At 39.0% G+C, this 15,741-nt stretch overlaps 1 protein-coding gene across 3 annotated transcripts in view; it reads right to left on the bottom strand.

Annotated features, from left to right (window-relative positions):
- Positions 1 to 15,741, bottom strand: part of CORIN (corin, serine peptidase) — a 299,165-nt gene that overhangs the window by 60,237 nt on the left and 223,187 nt on the right. For all 3 annotated transcript variants that reach the window (XM_050947416.1, XM_050947417.1, XM_050947418.1), the window contains exons 11-13: positions 11,460 to 11,691; positions 5,293 to 5,438; positions 560 to 667 (exon numbers count right to left, since the gene is read on the bottom strand). In XM_050947416.1, the coding sequence (XP_050803373.1) occupies positions 560 to 667; positions 5,293 to 5,438; positions 11,460 to 11,691 (486 nt within the window). The remainder of the gene's footprint in view (positions 1 to 559; positions 668 to 5,292; positions 5,439 to 11,459; positions 11,692 to 15,741) is intronic.

Genomic DNA, 15,741 nt, shown 5'->3' with positions numbered 1-15,741 from the left:
TGACAGCTGAAAATTGACAACATTCCTGACACTTCCAGTTTTGGAGCCCATTGCAGTAAGAGAGAATAGACTACAGTAAGGTCTCCAGCCTGTGTTCAACACATCATAAAAATAATGTCAACATGTAAACATTTAAAACTGTAATTGAATATTCAGTGCCTGATTCAGCACTCATTCCTTTTTTATGCCAGTATAACTCCATCAGTATAGATAGAGCAATACAAAGGGGAATTGAGCCTTCACCATTAAAGATTTCCTCCTAAATGATAAACTAATATTCAAACAGTCTGGAAGCTGGCTTACCAGGGCTCCCATACTTTCAATGTCACAAATGATGTTCATATTCAACAAGCAGGATGTGGCCTGCACTAATCCTACAACCAGCCATTAAAAACTCAATTATTTTGCAATATATTTCACAGATTTTTCTTGAGGAAAAGGGGCTAATCTTTTGAAATTTCACACTATGCGTTGAACAAAATGATGGAGAGCAACAATAATGTCCTCTGATACTCCAGCCATTTTCCATTCAATCAGCTGACTCATTTAGTTTATTTACCACAGTTGTCCTCGTCACTATCATCTTCACAGTCAGCCTGGCCATCACATCTTCTGGAGGCCAAGACACACCTTCCAGAACGGCACTTGAAGTGACTGGGTGAGCACTCTGTCAAGTCAGAAAACATAACACTTTCAGCAAACTGGAAAGCGTTAATTATCACACAGTACTCTTTATTTATTATTACTATTTATCACTGTGACTGAGTTAAACGGGTACAAGACAGGAACAGAAACCCTGTGAGATACTAAGCTGGAACTATGCAGAAATGGAAACTATCCTGGATGAAAATACAGAGGATGGGGTGGGTTTGAGTACATATCACTACTTTCTCACAGCCATATCTTCATATACTGCCAACTCTCAAGTTTCAAAGCCTCACAACATTATTGACAGATATGGTTTAGGTTGAGGGCACTGCTTTTCTAGTTATATTGTCCACTGATGTTGTGTTGAACAGATAAAGGTAAATGATTCAGTGTGTTGATTTTATAACAGATAATAAAATTTAGCAATGACATGGCCTTTTTTTAAAATTCAGAGTCCTTAATAAGTATTCACCAATTAATCCTCACATCACAATGGCCAGGAAGGATTTTCAGAAGTGCCCTAGGGGAAAAAAGTACCACTGAAAGTCAATTTGGACTTTTGCTCTTAAGTCAATTAGGGCTAGATTCACAAAAGGATTTAGGTGCCTAACTGCCACTTTAGGTACCTAAATCCAACATGTAGGTGCACTTGAGATCCTTACAACCCCTGCTCAGCTGCTTCCTAACCCTGGAGCCACTTAAAGTCCCTAGGCAGCTGAGTTCCCACCACTTAATTCCCCAAGGCACCTAGGTTTCCACTAGTGAGTATGCACATAGTTGCCTCAGTCTAGGCAGCTGGGCTCCTATCTCTGGTCCAAGTCCCAGTGGGATCCTCAAACAAGGGATCCCTCCGCCTATCTTGCTGTGAACCCAACCCAAACCAACCCAAACCCAACTCCTCGGAGCACACTTATACAAAGTTACAAATACAATTCATGACTTAAGAAAATAGCAATGTTTTCCACTTTCTTTTAAACAAAAAGAATTGTGTTGACTATCACCGCTTGGGGATAAAGTCTGCTATGAGTAAATTCACTTGAGTTCACTGAGCACACCATCTTGGAGCAGTTCATTCTTAGATTCATCACTGTAAGGTAGCTGTTATGGGGAGGTTAAATGATTCAATACTGTAGTGTTTTTGCCAGCTATGGTTTAAGTGGACAAATCACCTATATTCTGTAACCATTAATAGGGCTCCGTGTCTGTCATAGAGGTTGCGGAAGTGATGGATTCCGTGACTTTCCGTGACCTCCGTGACTTCCACAACGGCCACCGTGGCTGACCCCAGGGCTGCCCAAGCAGCTGGTTCTGGGGACAGCCACACTGCCGTTGCTGGAGCAGCTCTGCAGCCAGCCGCTCAGGTAGCCCTGCTGACAGCTGCACTGGCTGCTGCTGGCCCCCAACAGTGGTCTCCAGGGTGCCTGGAGCAGCCACTGCTCTGACAGCCCCCGGCAATGGTCCTTGGGGCGGCTGGAGAAGCGCCCTCACCACGCAGCCGTGCCCTCCCTGCAGTGGTACCCCCTCCCCCCTGCAGCAGCCTCCCCAAGATTTAGTCAGGGGTATTTATAGTATAAGTCATGGACAGGTCACAGGCCATGAATATTTGTTTACTGCCCGTGACCTGTCCATGGCTACTTACTAAAAATACCCATGACTAAATCGTAGCCTTAATCATTAAATTTAAAAGGTTCTCAAAAGTCTAATTTATTTTGCTGTAGTATCCTTCCGAAATATTTATTATAGTATTTTAAGCTTTCCAAGAAGGCTTGTCTTTCTAACTAACATTGGCAGCTGGTGCAAATCTTTCATTCAACAAATATGAAATATTAGCAGTGAGTCAGCCTAAGGATAACTTTGACAGCAGTGCTTTACTAAGCAATTAGCCAATTTATGAAGGAGTAACTAACAGCATAAATTTCTCTTTCGATTTGTTCTGCAGGGGTGTCTAGCCCATATTGTCAGTGACAAGATAATAAATGGACAGCCAGGTAGTCAGCCCAGTAGCCACATTCTATCTTACTAATTTAACTGAGATGTTCCTGAAAGGGACTTTAAAGGAGATGCTGAAAAAATGTGTGCACCCAATTTAACTCCGTAAACATTTCACAACTGTTTTAAAACATTAATTTAAAAATGTATCCAATTACATCCTACCACCCAAAACCAAAGTTCTTACTCCACACAGAGGAGGGATAGAAGTTAATTTATACACTGCAGATTAACACCATATTATTTTTCCTAAAACGGGGGATTTTCACTAAGATCCCTTGCAGCAGAAGTTGATTTTATTTCCCCTATGTAGTACCTTCTATTAATTGATGATTATTTTCCTCCACCAGATTGCTGCAGGGCATAGCTTAAGGCTGAATTTACTCCTATGTCTTCTAGCTTCTCAGTATAAACTGTTTTATTATTATTACATGATTTATGCACATCTTTCATGGTGATCTGGGCACACAGACATTGGTGCAGAGTGTGGAGTACAGGAAGTAATATGTTCCCATTGTCCTGGTCCATTTAGAAGACTGTCAGTCATATTCTGCACTAACCAAGCTAGTCCAGGTAGGGCATGTTGCATTAGCCTAGCCTAGAGATAACAAAGGTGTGTACAAATGGAGTTTGGTCCACACAGTAAAGGTATAAAAAAAAGGTGGACTTACTCACTAATGCAATCTTAGAATCCAGGAAGGAACAAAGACTTTGTAAGGCCTCCTGATTGTGAACCAATTTGGTGATCTGCAGATAAACAGCTTGGATGCAGCTATACCCTTTGCAGAACTCTCAAATGCTTCCCTATACAAGTCAGCATTGTATCTTTCTTATCTAGCTGGACTGTAAAACAACTGGCTTTCATCTGTGATCCAGTCTCAATCAGACACCAGGAGACTGTGGAGACATCTACATCTTAGTTAAATGAAAGGGAGATTAAAGAGTTGAGGGTAATAAGCATATTGCTGATACTCCAGCTCATGTCACCTCACTATCGCACTATCACAGCAATTAGCAAAGACTTAAAAAAAAAATGAAAGGCAGAATAGAGTTGCTCAACTCTGCAGCTGAGGCCCTTCAGTCAGGAGGAGCAACTGTACAGCACCAGCCACCCTCTCTTTATAGGGAATAAACAGAATCATTTAAAGACAATTCCATTCATGTGTTCCAGACTCCTGATTTGCATCAACAGTATTTGGTGAGCAATAGCATGGATGGCTTCAAGACATCTGAGGTAGTGAGCCATTGTTGAAGTTGGCCTGATACAGTCCTTTCAGACTTTCCTCCAAAAGGAGAAAGAGAGCAGACAGTAGTTGGCAAGTGTCATAAACAGATAGTTAAGGGTTAATGTCTCTCTTACCTGTAAAGGGTTAACAAACAGGGACCCCAAACACCTGACCAGAGGACCAATCAGGAGACAAGATAGTTTAAAATCTCGTGGGAGGGAAGCCTTTGTTTGTGGGTTTTGGGTTTGGCTTTGTTGTCTCTGAGTCCTGGGCAGGGCTAGAGGTGTAACCGGGTTTCGGCCAATCTCCCTGCTACAGTCTCTTATCTGTTCAGAATTGTAAGTAGAAAAGGCAGTCATAGTCTTTGAATTTGTTTTCTTTTTCATTTGCATATGTGTACTTGCTGGAAGTAGCTTAAATTGTGTTTCTGCTGGAGAAAGTTTCTTTCTACTGTTTATAAGTTGAAAGACCCTGTAACTTTTTAGCATCTAAAGTGCAGAGATAAACCTGTTACTTTTTTCTTTCTTTTTTTATTAAAAGCTTTGCTTTAAGACCTGTTTGAGTGTTTTCTCCTAGTTAAGGCTCAAAAAAGCTTGAGTCTGTATTGCCTGAGGGAGGGAATGGTAAAGTTCCTCTTTGTGTTAGATTCACGGAGTTGAATCAGGTGATCTCCTAGTGTTCCCAGGGCGGGAAGGAGCTGGGGAGGAAGGAGGGAGGGGGAAGGAAATGGTTTATTCCCCTTTGTTGTGAGACTCAGAGAATTTGGGTCTTGGGACCCCCAGGGAAGGTTTTTGGGGGAGACTAGAGTCGATCAGGCGCCCTACTCTAAGTCCTGATTGGTGGCAGCCTATCAGATCTAAGCTGGTAATTAAGCTTAGGGGAATTCATGCTAATACCCATATTTTGGACGCTAAGGTCCAGAATTGGGAATTATATTATGACAGCAAGTACACTAACATCTGCAGAACTGGTTTCTTAAGCAAAGACTGGATCACAGTTTGTTTGTTTAGCATTGCCAAGATCTTGGCTCTCCCTTAGATAAACAGCAGCAGATTGGCAGGCCCGCAGGTAACTGGGCTCATGTACAAATACAGGCAAGTGGGAGGTGTTTTGTTATCCATACATCTCAAGTGTGGGTAATCAGAATGAGAGCAATTTTACCCTTCTCCAGAATAAAAGCTCTTCAATTTCTTAACAAAACTTTCTCTTAGATGTAAATAGATAATACGTTGTTGGAAGAAACAGGAATTCTCCCAAATCTGATTTTGAATCATTTGCATGGTATATTAACCATACTGAGAGTTTAATTCACCTACTTGACATAATATAATTTAAAGAGGGTGTATTAAAGTATGAAATGAGATCACTAACTTACAGCAAGAGACAAATTTATATTCAATATCCAATTATAAATAATCTAACTATTAACCTTCCACATCCTCATCAGGTGTTAGGCAGGTTCGGTTGTCTGAGTTTTCTTCTGGGAACTGAGTGCAGTCTGTGTCTTCTGGCCACTGCAGGCCCACAATTCCAAGCACAGATTCACAACGGTCTTTGGAATGCTCACACAGCGTCCTGGAGGGATGAATTGGAGAGGGTGAGTAAAGACATAGGGTGGAAAAACATGTCATGACAGGTTACCAACTATTGCTGGAAACTAGCACTCCTAGCTGAGGATCTGAAGATGCAAAAAAAAAAAAGCTGTTACTCTTCCTTATATGACAGAAAACTTTTCTTACATGCATTTAACTTTCCTGAGACTAAAGAAAAATATATTAAAATGTTTCATCACTGCTAATATTTTTGTTAAGAAAATTATGGTAAGCAAACTATTGCCTGAGTCATACCATAAAAGTCACAATAGCAATTGTAAAGTTTCTTACAAACACCCTTCACTCAGATGGAAATGACAGAGGAGTCTTTCTTAAAGCAAAACATACTAAACTCCTTTCTATGCAGAGAGATCAGGGAAAGATATTCCTCTAGAAGAAATTCTTAAATGAATCAATGCAACAATACTAATGTTTCACAGCTACATTGAGACCATCCTCCTGAAAGATGCCAAAGCACTTCACAAAAAGCATACATACGGCACCAATGAAATATTGTCTCTTGTGATGTGGGGGGCAGCAGCCATAGCACACTGCATAACAACTAGCAGGGAAAAGAAAATTTTAACCAGGGACACTGGATCATATGCCTTATCTTACAAAGAAGTGCCATAGGAACTTTTAATGTTCATAAAGGACAGGCAGGTTCTGGATTTTTAAGGTCTCTTCTCAGAGACCCACTCACAGGGTGTAGTACACTATCTACTGCACAGATGGTTGCAGGGCTGAATCAACCCTGCCTGTATTTGAACCTGTGGTTCCAGGCTGTCTAGGGATTTCAAACCTGCAAAACAAAAGAGCAAAAGACTTTTCAGTGAATTTTGTAAAATTAAGATGGTTTGAAACAACGTGACCTAGTTTGGAGGGTGTGGTCACTTTAACCATCAACATTTGTATCAGGCTATAGAGGCAAGAAAATTGTGTTGATGTTGAATATTTATTTTCCATCATAGAAACATAGGAATTGCCATAGCAGATCAGATCAATAGTCCATCTAGACTAGTATTCTGTCTCTCAGAATGGTGAGTACCAAATACTGCAACTGAATGGAAAGAAATCCCATAATTGGAAATTTTGCGATAACTTGTCTATAGGCGAAGCTTCCTCTTAACCACAGGCAATTATTGATTGGCTTATGTCCTGTATCAGGGGCTGATATGTCTATAAAAAATTTTTTTCTAGCCGAGTAACTGCAGATGATATTCTTATATTCATGGAATGGTCCAGTCTTTTTTTGACTCTTACAAAGATCTTTGTTTCAATTATATCATTTTTCAGGGATTTCCACAGGTTAATTGTGTATTGTGTAAAAAAGTGTTCTATGCATCCGAAGAAGTGGGCTGTAGCCCACGAAAGCTTATGCTCAAATAAATTTGTTAGTCTCTAAGGTGCCACAAGTATTCCTGTTCTTTTTGCGGATACAGAGTAACACGGCTGCTACTCTGAAACTTGTTTTCAGTTGTAAATGTTGCCTTTCAACTTCAGTGAATGTACCCTTAGTTCTTATATTATGAGAAAGTTATTTAATAGGAGGATCCAATTTGCCTTCTCTATATTTTGTGTGCTTCTGTTACACTACCTCTAATTTGCCTCTTCTCTATACTAAACAGCACTAATCTTTTTAATCTTGGCTCAAATATGGAAGTCATTCCATGCTACTAATTATTATCATGGTCCTTCTCTGGACCGCTTCTCCTTCTGCTCTGTCACTTTTGAAAAGGAGTGACCAAAACTTAACATGCTATTTAAACCAAGGTCATACATACTGTACCAACAATGCATATAATGACATCATAATATTTTCAGTATTATTCTCAAATTTAATTTGGTTTTGGGGGCAGGTTTAAAAAAAGATTTGTTTTCGTTTCTGTGCCTGAACCTTTCATTTAAATAGTAAGAATGAAGTGTGCTTGTATTTTACAGGGGTGTGTGTGTACAGTGCATTCTGCAGAGAAAAGCTGCAAAATCAGTTGCCTGTGTGGCAAGTGCTGGAAACTAGAATGGATAAAGGCAGTTACCTTTCGTAAAGGCAAATGGCATCTGCATATTCTTTTCAGTTAGCCACAGAAAACCATTCAGCTATTTTACTTGTGACTGTAACAGGATTCACTTAGAATGAGAACAGAATGAACTCTATTTCTGTGCCCACTTGAAATGAGGCACAGTGTGCCATAAAGAGATTCATTTTATAAGTATGGTCTTGAATCAACTTGCTTTTTATGGCTCAGCAGCAATCTGTTTCCTTTAAGATGTGCCTCTCCTCCAAACAAGCTTACTACTCTGTGTTGATTCAAATCACATTTGAGCAGTTGCCCTACATTGTTTTGTAGTTTGGCCTCAACCTTCTGAATTCCAGAGTTTTCTGCTCTGCTTATTTTCTGATGACAGCCAGAGCAGTGAAAACAATAAAGTAGATTTTAAAAGTTTTGGTCTAGTTTACTGAAACATCTGAGTAACTTGTGCCTTCAACATGTCCCTGCTCCTTCAACCTTATCCCTTCAAAAAACCAACCTTCTTTCAGAGGAGACAGTTTCCAATAATTGCTGCAAGACATTCAGTTTTAATTTGGGGGGAATAATTAAAATTCAGTTAACATGTCAAATAGATGTCTGAAGCCAATAACAGTGCAGATGGTCTTGATTGTATTGACCAAAGTTGACATTTGCTGGCTATTTGGCAGTCTGTGTGAAATGAACTGGTGGTCTGAATCTTGTTCTTAGTTAATAGGCAACCACAAGAAAATAGAGACAAACTACCACACTAGTTTGGCAGAGCCAACAGGAAGTCCAAGGAAGAAATGGGTAGCAGAGAACAAGGATGATGGTCACTGGCAAAGCGGTGAGGAAGCTCTCTCTATTTTGTATTAAATCAGGGACTTCAGTCTCCAGGATTTTCAATCTAGCACCTTCCATAAATATTAAACTTATTTAAAAGTAAATTGAAATAAAAGTGGTGTAACAAGACCTCAGAGAGCCCTCTTGCAAGAATAAGCAAGGGACCCCCTTCCTGATTCCACCCCCAACACCTCACCCATTGAGCTCCAACACTCCCCACTCACCCCATGACACAGGAGCTAAATTTGAGTGAGTGGCATTGTGACCCCATTTGCCCGGTGAAGTGTCAGAGCATTGCTCCATCTGGTTTGGCCTCCAAAACTTCATGGACCTTGGTCTGACTGCACCACTTGTACCACTGTAGCTATGCCACTGTGAAATATTTCCTCGATCTCTGCCAAATGCCATTAATTCAATTACAGGGCTAACACTGCACAAAATGATGGGAACATCTAAATGACATCGGTCATGAGGAAATTTAGTCTTCCAGAAATCTGTTGCTGCCAGCACATTCTTTATGCCACAGACCTGATTGATCAAAGTCGCTAGAAACTACTTGCAAATAAAAATAATGTCATCTCAAAATCTTGGAAGGGCAGCTCTGAATGTGGAGGGCTTGAAGGATCATGCCCTTTGTCGCCGAAGAAGTGCTATGTACTGTTAAGTTAATAGGATCAGGGCTGATACCACAAATGCCTTATTAAAGGTGAACCACATTGCATAGAATTTGAAATCATACATGACAGATTAGTACGTTGCCTCAATAATAGCCATCTTAATTTTCAAAAACTGGTTCAACATGTTCCCCTTGCTGTGCATGACTTTGTTCAAAGTCTTCTACACTAAAAATAAAGCATAATGATCAAAATAATAATAAAAAGGTGATAAATTAGGTGCTCTTCATAAAACAGGGACATATGTTATATACCTGGAAAACAGAAATAAAATTGCTGATCAGTATTACCTAGAATAGAAAATGGAGATGAGTATCCCCAGTGTCAATAAATTTTACATTCATCAGATGGGTATATGTTATAATAGACGCAGGATTACAATGTGAACTTGAAATCCAAGGTTGTAAATTGCACTTGGACTTAGAAAGTTTATCACAGGGAAAATTACATTAGCTGAATTTTGTTTAATGTTTACAGAAAAAGACAGGTCAAATACAAGGTGTATGCACTGTTCAAACCAATTAATCACTGCTATCATTGAATAAGGGTGTGCTTCATTTGTAAAGGTTGAAGCAGATTCTAGGACAATAGTCTATTCTTAGAATTTTCCAAGGGAAAGTAAATAAATAATCTGCTTTTTAAGAAGTTCAGACAGCAATTAAATATTTTAAAATACATAATTTATATTTCTATCTCTTGCATTTACCCAAGTTAAATCACAGTCGACTAGGATGAATCCATTTCTTTATAGCTTCCAAATAATAATTCTATTTCTGTCTACTACTGTGGCCAAAGTTCTTCCTAAATCAGTATAATCTGTGAATCAAATATAACAATTTACTACTTAGTCCATATTTTAATGGCAACACTTAACATTACAAATCCCAATGCTAATACCTCTGGAAACTTCTCTTGATAAAAATAATTCTCTTTTTATGATCTAGGATAGGACAGAAACACTCAAGACCGTTATGAAAATAGTTCTACTAACATTAGTTTTTGTAAAGCTATTTTTTAAAAACAAATGAAATTTTGTGACTAAAGCTAGTATTATTAAGCCCCTAATTTGCTAGGTAGACAAAGACAATCCCTCTCTGTCCTGTAGAGCAGACAATCTAATTGTTGTTCCTTTATTTAAAAAACAACAACAACAACAACAACAACTATGCAACATCTAATTCTGGCTTTTAAAAACTGGGATAACTTTTTTTAATTATTTTTTGGTTATCACACACATGTGGGCTATGTTTCAGCAAGTCACTTTAATAAGCTTTCCTGATCTGTTAGAGTTCATCATCTAATTCTGTCTCTATACCATGTGCATTATTCTAACTTTCCAATTATAGTAGATTCCTATGTGGGAATTAAGCATATCAATTAGTGGTGCCTTATGAGTTTTCACTATGAATTATTATTAGCTTTCACTAGAAAATTGACAACGTTTCTTTGCCTAGTGATCAATTTGCCAACTTTAGAGGAATAGCTCTAGATAGCCTCCCAGTGTTATAATGTAGGAAACAACAGGACACTGGTGTGCTCAAACAATTTTTATAGTGAGGGTGCTGAGAGCCTGTATATAATGGAAACCACTTCAAGCCAAAGGGTGTGGCAGCATCCCCAGCACTCCTAGTTCCAGCACCTATGATAGGACACATACAGTAATTTTCAACACAGTCTTCTTTCAATAGAGACTTTAATATATTGGACCTTAGTGATATTTATTTAATAAGGAAACAGAAAAGTCCTTGCACTGATAGACTAAGCCGCATTTTAGTTTGTACATAAAAAACAACAGGGCAAAACTGGACTATATTTCTACAGTACTTGCTCTCCAATTTTGGAAAAGAGACCATCACATTCAAATCTCATCTTTCATTAGTTAATATTTGGTACAGAGCTTTGAATATATAAAGCTTTCCATATGAGCTAAGCACTATTATGAATACTTGTATTTCTAGCTACACTCTTCATTTGCTGTGTGTTTTTATACCCCTTCTATGGGTGCAATTCTTATCTAATATCTAACAAAGGATTAGAGCAATAGAATATTTATAAACTGGGGGTCGGGACCCCCCAGGGAGCCATGAGGTTATTACGGGGGGGTCACAAGCTGTCAACCTCCACCCCAACCCTGCTTTGCTCCAGCATTTATAATGGTGTTCAAGTCGCACTCAGAGACTTGCTGTGTGAAAGGGATCACCAGTAAAAAAGTTTGAAAGCCACTGATTTATAAGGTTGTATATACATAGTTTAAAATAGAAAACTTAACTGAATTGCTATTCTTTTACCTATGTCATTAAATAGTTAAAAAACTTCAAAAAATAATCACACGTACATAAAGAAGTACACTTCTTTCACTTTGCAAAATATGGGCCCGATCCTGATCCTACTGAAGTCAAAAGCATAACTTTTGCTGATTTCAATGGAAGCAGAGTAGTGAAACTAGTCAAGAATCCAGTTATGAAACAGTTACATTACCTGCAGGGTGGGATACGCTGATTCGTTTGAGGGTCACATTTTGGCACCAAGATTGTACAGGCAAAAAACATAAGGTACTTGTAGCAGTTAGTCTGAACCAAGGCTGGAAAAAGGGAAGATTCCCAGCTGATGGAGGCTTCCTTCTGAGTCCTATGGCCCAAGTAGTTTGGGTAGTTTGTATAGTTGTAAGGCAGGTTCATGCAGAGTTCCAAAGTAATTGGTTCACACTGACCTTTTGAAAGAAAAGAACATACATTCTGTAAAACTAGATGAAACCCGAAATAAATAATTACAAGATTCTGATTATTTAAACCAATTACACTCTCTCTGGCATCCTAAAGTAGGTCTTGTTTTACATAGCCCAAGGTGGCTTGTGCAGTTTCACCAAGCGGCCAGTAGCCTCTCTAATCTAATACAAAGATGTAGTTTATAATAACTACAGGTCCTTCAGTGCAGTGGTCCATACGAGACTGGTCATGTCAGCAAGGGAAGGAGACTTCGATCTCTACATAGCTAGTCAGTTAATCACAACCTTCATATTTATAATTACCAAGGTCTTTCTGTATCATAACTTTTGGACACTATTTATAAAAAGGTACAAATAAACTATTACATGAGCTAATTCTTTTCAGCTAATAACTCTTTAAACATCAAAAGTTTTTATATAGAATTATCAAAATACAGCAGATTGGAAAGCATTTCATCCCACATTCCTCCCACTCCCAAAGTAACAAGAGTGTTTAACAGAATAAAGAATATTATTTCTATTACACTGTATCCCGAAGCCCCAATCAAGATGGAGTCCCATTGGACTAGGCACTGTATGAACACGTAGTAAGAGGCAGTCACTGCCCCCACAAGCTTACAGTTTAAGACAAATGAATGTAATTAACAGGAAGATACATAGAGGGAGAACAAGGGTAACAAGTATGCACAGTTATGCAGGCTAGCTATGTTTAATTAGCAGGTTTTCAGGGGTTTTATAACATAAATAGGGCTGGTCACAGAATTATAAGTATTTCCCAAGAAAAACTGTTAAAGAAATGGAAAATCTGGACCTTAAAAAAAAAAAAGAAATTTTCATTTTATCAAAAGAAAAGGAAAAATATTTAAAAAATTAAAATAAATAATTTATTTTAATTCAATTTGAGATTAAAGTTTCCATTTAAATTGAATCAAAATTAACATTTTGTATAATTTAAATGAATATTTTTTAAATTAGAATTTTCCAGGAAGAATTTAATATCATTTGATACCCCATATTTCATTGGAAAAAAGTTTTGATTAGCTCTGTAAAGAAACAAGATATGTTAATGACGTTAACAATCTCCGCTGGCCACCTGCCTAGCCATTATCAGTTCACAGTTTACTGTAAGTAACATTATATAGGTGAGTCTTGAGGAGAGATTTGAAAGAAGATTCAGTAGTATCTGATAATCTTGCCTGACCTGACAGTCCTAGTGCAACCTCTTTTAGCAGTCACCTCTCTAATATAAGAAAGACTCAGATGACAATAGGAATTCCTGAGATTGAGTTTTGGTGTGTGTCAGACCTTGACAAACACTGCCTTGACACACTGCCTTCATTCAAGTGTGTATGTTGTGCCATGCAATGTAGTGTAGGCAGATCCAATTTTGGAGCATGCCAGGTTGCCCATTATGTCCTGACTTGGTTATGCACTAGCACAAGTCAGTAGTATTTCTAAATTCATAAATGTATACATCTGAAACAATACTTATTGCCCTTGAAGTTAAGTTGCTTTCTAGCTGAATCTAGATGGGAATCAGTGGCAAAAAGTTGTTGGCTCCTATGTGGACACAGAATCCACAGGAATCTTAACAGGTAATTCTCTATTTTTTATTTAAATTATCAACTATAACATGTAGTAGATTTAGGGTTTTTTTCTTATCCTCAACTGCAAGTCAAACAAGTTTTATGGTTGGAAATTAAAACATAGCTGAGACTTAGAATTAACAGTAATTCATGCATAAAACCATCATGGAAACCTCTCAAGCCACATTAGGTCACATGATGTTAATGTGACAATACTGCCTGAAAATGTAAATATTTATAGCATGTATGGCAAGAATACTGAGAAAGGGTGAGGGGAAGTCAAATTCAATTCCAAATTCTCTTAATAGTGTGTGGTCTGGAATGAGATTATTTTGTGGAGTTGAGACAGACAGAAAGCACTGAAATTGATTTGCTTTGTGCACCTAGACAGCAAATTCTTGATTGCATAAAAGTATTTTTCTTCGGGTCTCAACAGCATATTCAACTTACATATTTGAGTCTGCATATTTAGTGCTTACTATCATTCATTCACTGTCTAACTGCTTCACAGCTTAACTGATTCTTTGCACTATCGATCAACAGTATAATTGATTGAATCATGGAATAGATGATAATTACTCATGATCAGTCACCTCTCACCTGTTGCTCTGTCCATCTCCTTTCTCTCTTCCATTTCTCACATTCGCACATATAATCAGTTCACATACCTTCCCCCTCCCCCCGCCCTCATACACACAATCCTCTGCCATTCTTCTTTGTCTCCAGCAACATCCACCCCAGTCCCCTTCCTTGCTCTCCTGCTGCTGCTTCTGGTATATCCTCTCCATCTATGTCTTCACCTCCTGGTCCTTCCATCTCCTGGCTCTCTGAGAAACCTGACTCTTCACTTTCTGTCACTGCCTCTACCACTTCTCTTTCTTACAGTGGTTTCTCCTCACACACATACATACCCTGAATACACAACTGAATTTCTTCATAGTGTTAAAATGTTTATTTAAACAATGTTCCTTTTTCAGGTATTGGCCTCTTTTTTATGCATTGAAACAACGAGGAGTCCGGTGGCACCTTAAAGACTGAAAGATTTATTTGGGCATAAGCTTTCGTGGGTAAAAAAACCCACTTCTTCAGATGCATGGAGTGAAAATTACAGATGCAGTCATAAATATACTGACACATGAAGAGAAGCGAGATACCTTACAAATGGAGAACCAGTGTTAACAAAGCCAATTAGTCAGGGTGGATGTGGTCCATTCCCCATAACTGATGAGGAGGTGTCAATACCAAGAGAGGGAAAATTGCTTTTATAGTGAGCCAGCCACTCCCAGTTCCTATTTAAGCCCAAATTAATGGTGTTAAATTTGCAAATGAATTGCAGCTCTGCAGTTTCTCTTTGAAGTCTGTTTTTGAAGTTTTTTTTGTTAAAGGATGGCTACTTTTAAATCTGTTATTGAATGTCCAGGGAGATTGAAGTGTTCTCCTACTGGCTTTTGTATGTTACAATTCCTGATGTCTGATTTGTGTCCATTTATTCTTTTATGTAGAGACTGTCTGGTTTGGCCAATGTACATGGCAGAGGGGCATTGCTGGCACATAGAATCATAGAATATCAGGGTTGGAAGGGACCCCAGTAGGTCATCTAGTCCAACTCCTTGCTCAAAGCAGGATCAATTCCCAACTAAATCATCCCAGCCAGGGCTTCATCAATCCTGACCTTAAAAACCTCTAAGGCCACATGATGGCATATATCACATTAGTAGATGTGCAGGTGAATGAGCCCCTGGTGCTGTGGCTCATGTGGTTGGGTCCTCTGATGGTGTCGCTAGAGTAGATATGGGGACAGAGTAGGCAACAGGGTTCGTTACAGGGATTTGTTCCTGGGTTAGTGTTTCTGTGGTGTGGTGTGCAGTTGCTGGCATGGTGGTAGTTGCTGGCTTTTATGCATTGAGATTTGGTATGAATTTGTGATTCTTCATTATGAAAGTCAGATACACTAATATATGTTGCAAATGCAAATACATGTAAACTTTCTAAGAGTTTATATAATACAAATTTAATCTTGACTGCAGGAGAGACCGATTGTCTTCTCGACATACATGTGTAATTCCTATTAATACTAATAGGATTTCTAATCATGTTTGGAAGAAATAGAAATTAAAACTAGAAAAGATCAATTAGATCAGCATTTCTCAAACTGGGGTCAATGGCCCCAGTGATCAACTCCTCCCCCTCCCTTCCAGTGCCTCCTGCACGCCAGGGAACAGCTGCTCCCCAGTGTGCAGGAGGCACTGGGAGGGATGGGGAGGAGTGGGGATAAGATGCACTCAGGGGAGGAGGCGGAAAGAATGGGGAAGAGGAAGGGCAGGGGTGGAGCAGGGGCGGGAAAAGGTGGGACAGGAGTGGGCCTGAGGGAAGAAGTGGAGTGGGGTCAGGGCCTGGGGATGAGCAGGAAGGGTTTGGGGTCTGCCAAAAATTTGAAATCAAAATAGGG

This window comes from Gopherus flavomarginatus, chromosome 3 (genome assembly GCF_025201925.1).
Source record: "Gopherus flavomarginatus isolate rGopFla2 chromosome 3, rGopFla2.mat.asm, whole genome shotgun sequence".
Lineage (NCBI taxonomy): Eukaryota > Metazoa > Chordata > Testudines > Testudinidae > Gopherus > Gopherus flavomarginatus.
The sequence above is the reverse complement of the archived record's forward strand: the minus strand, read 5'-3'. Positions and strand labels throughout refer to the sequence as shown.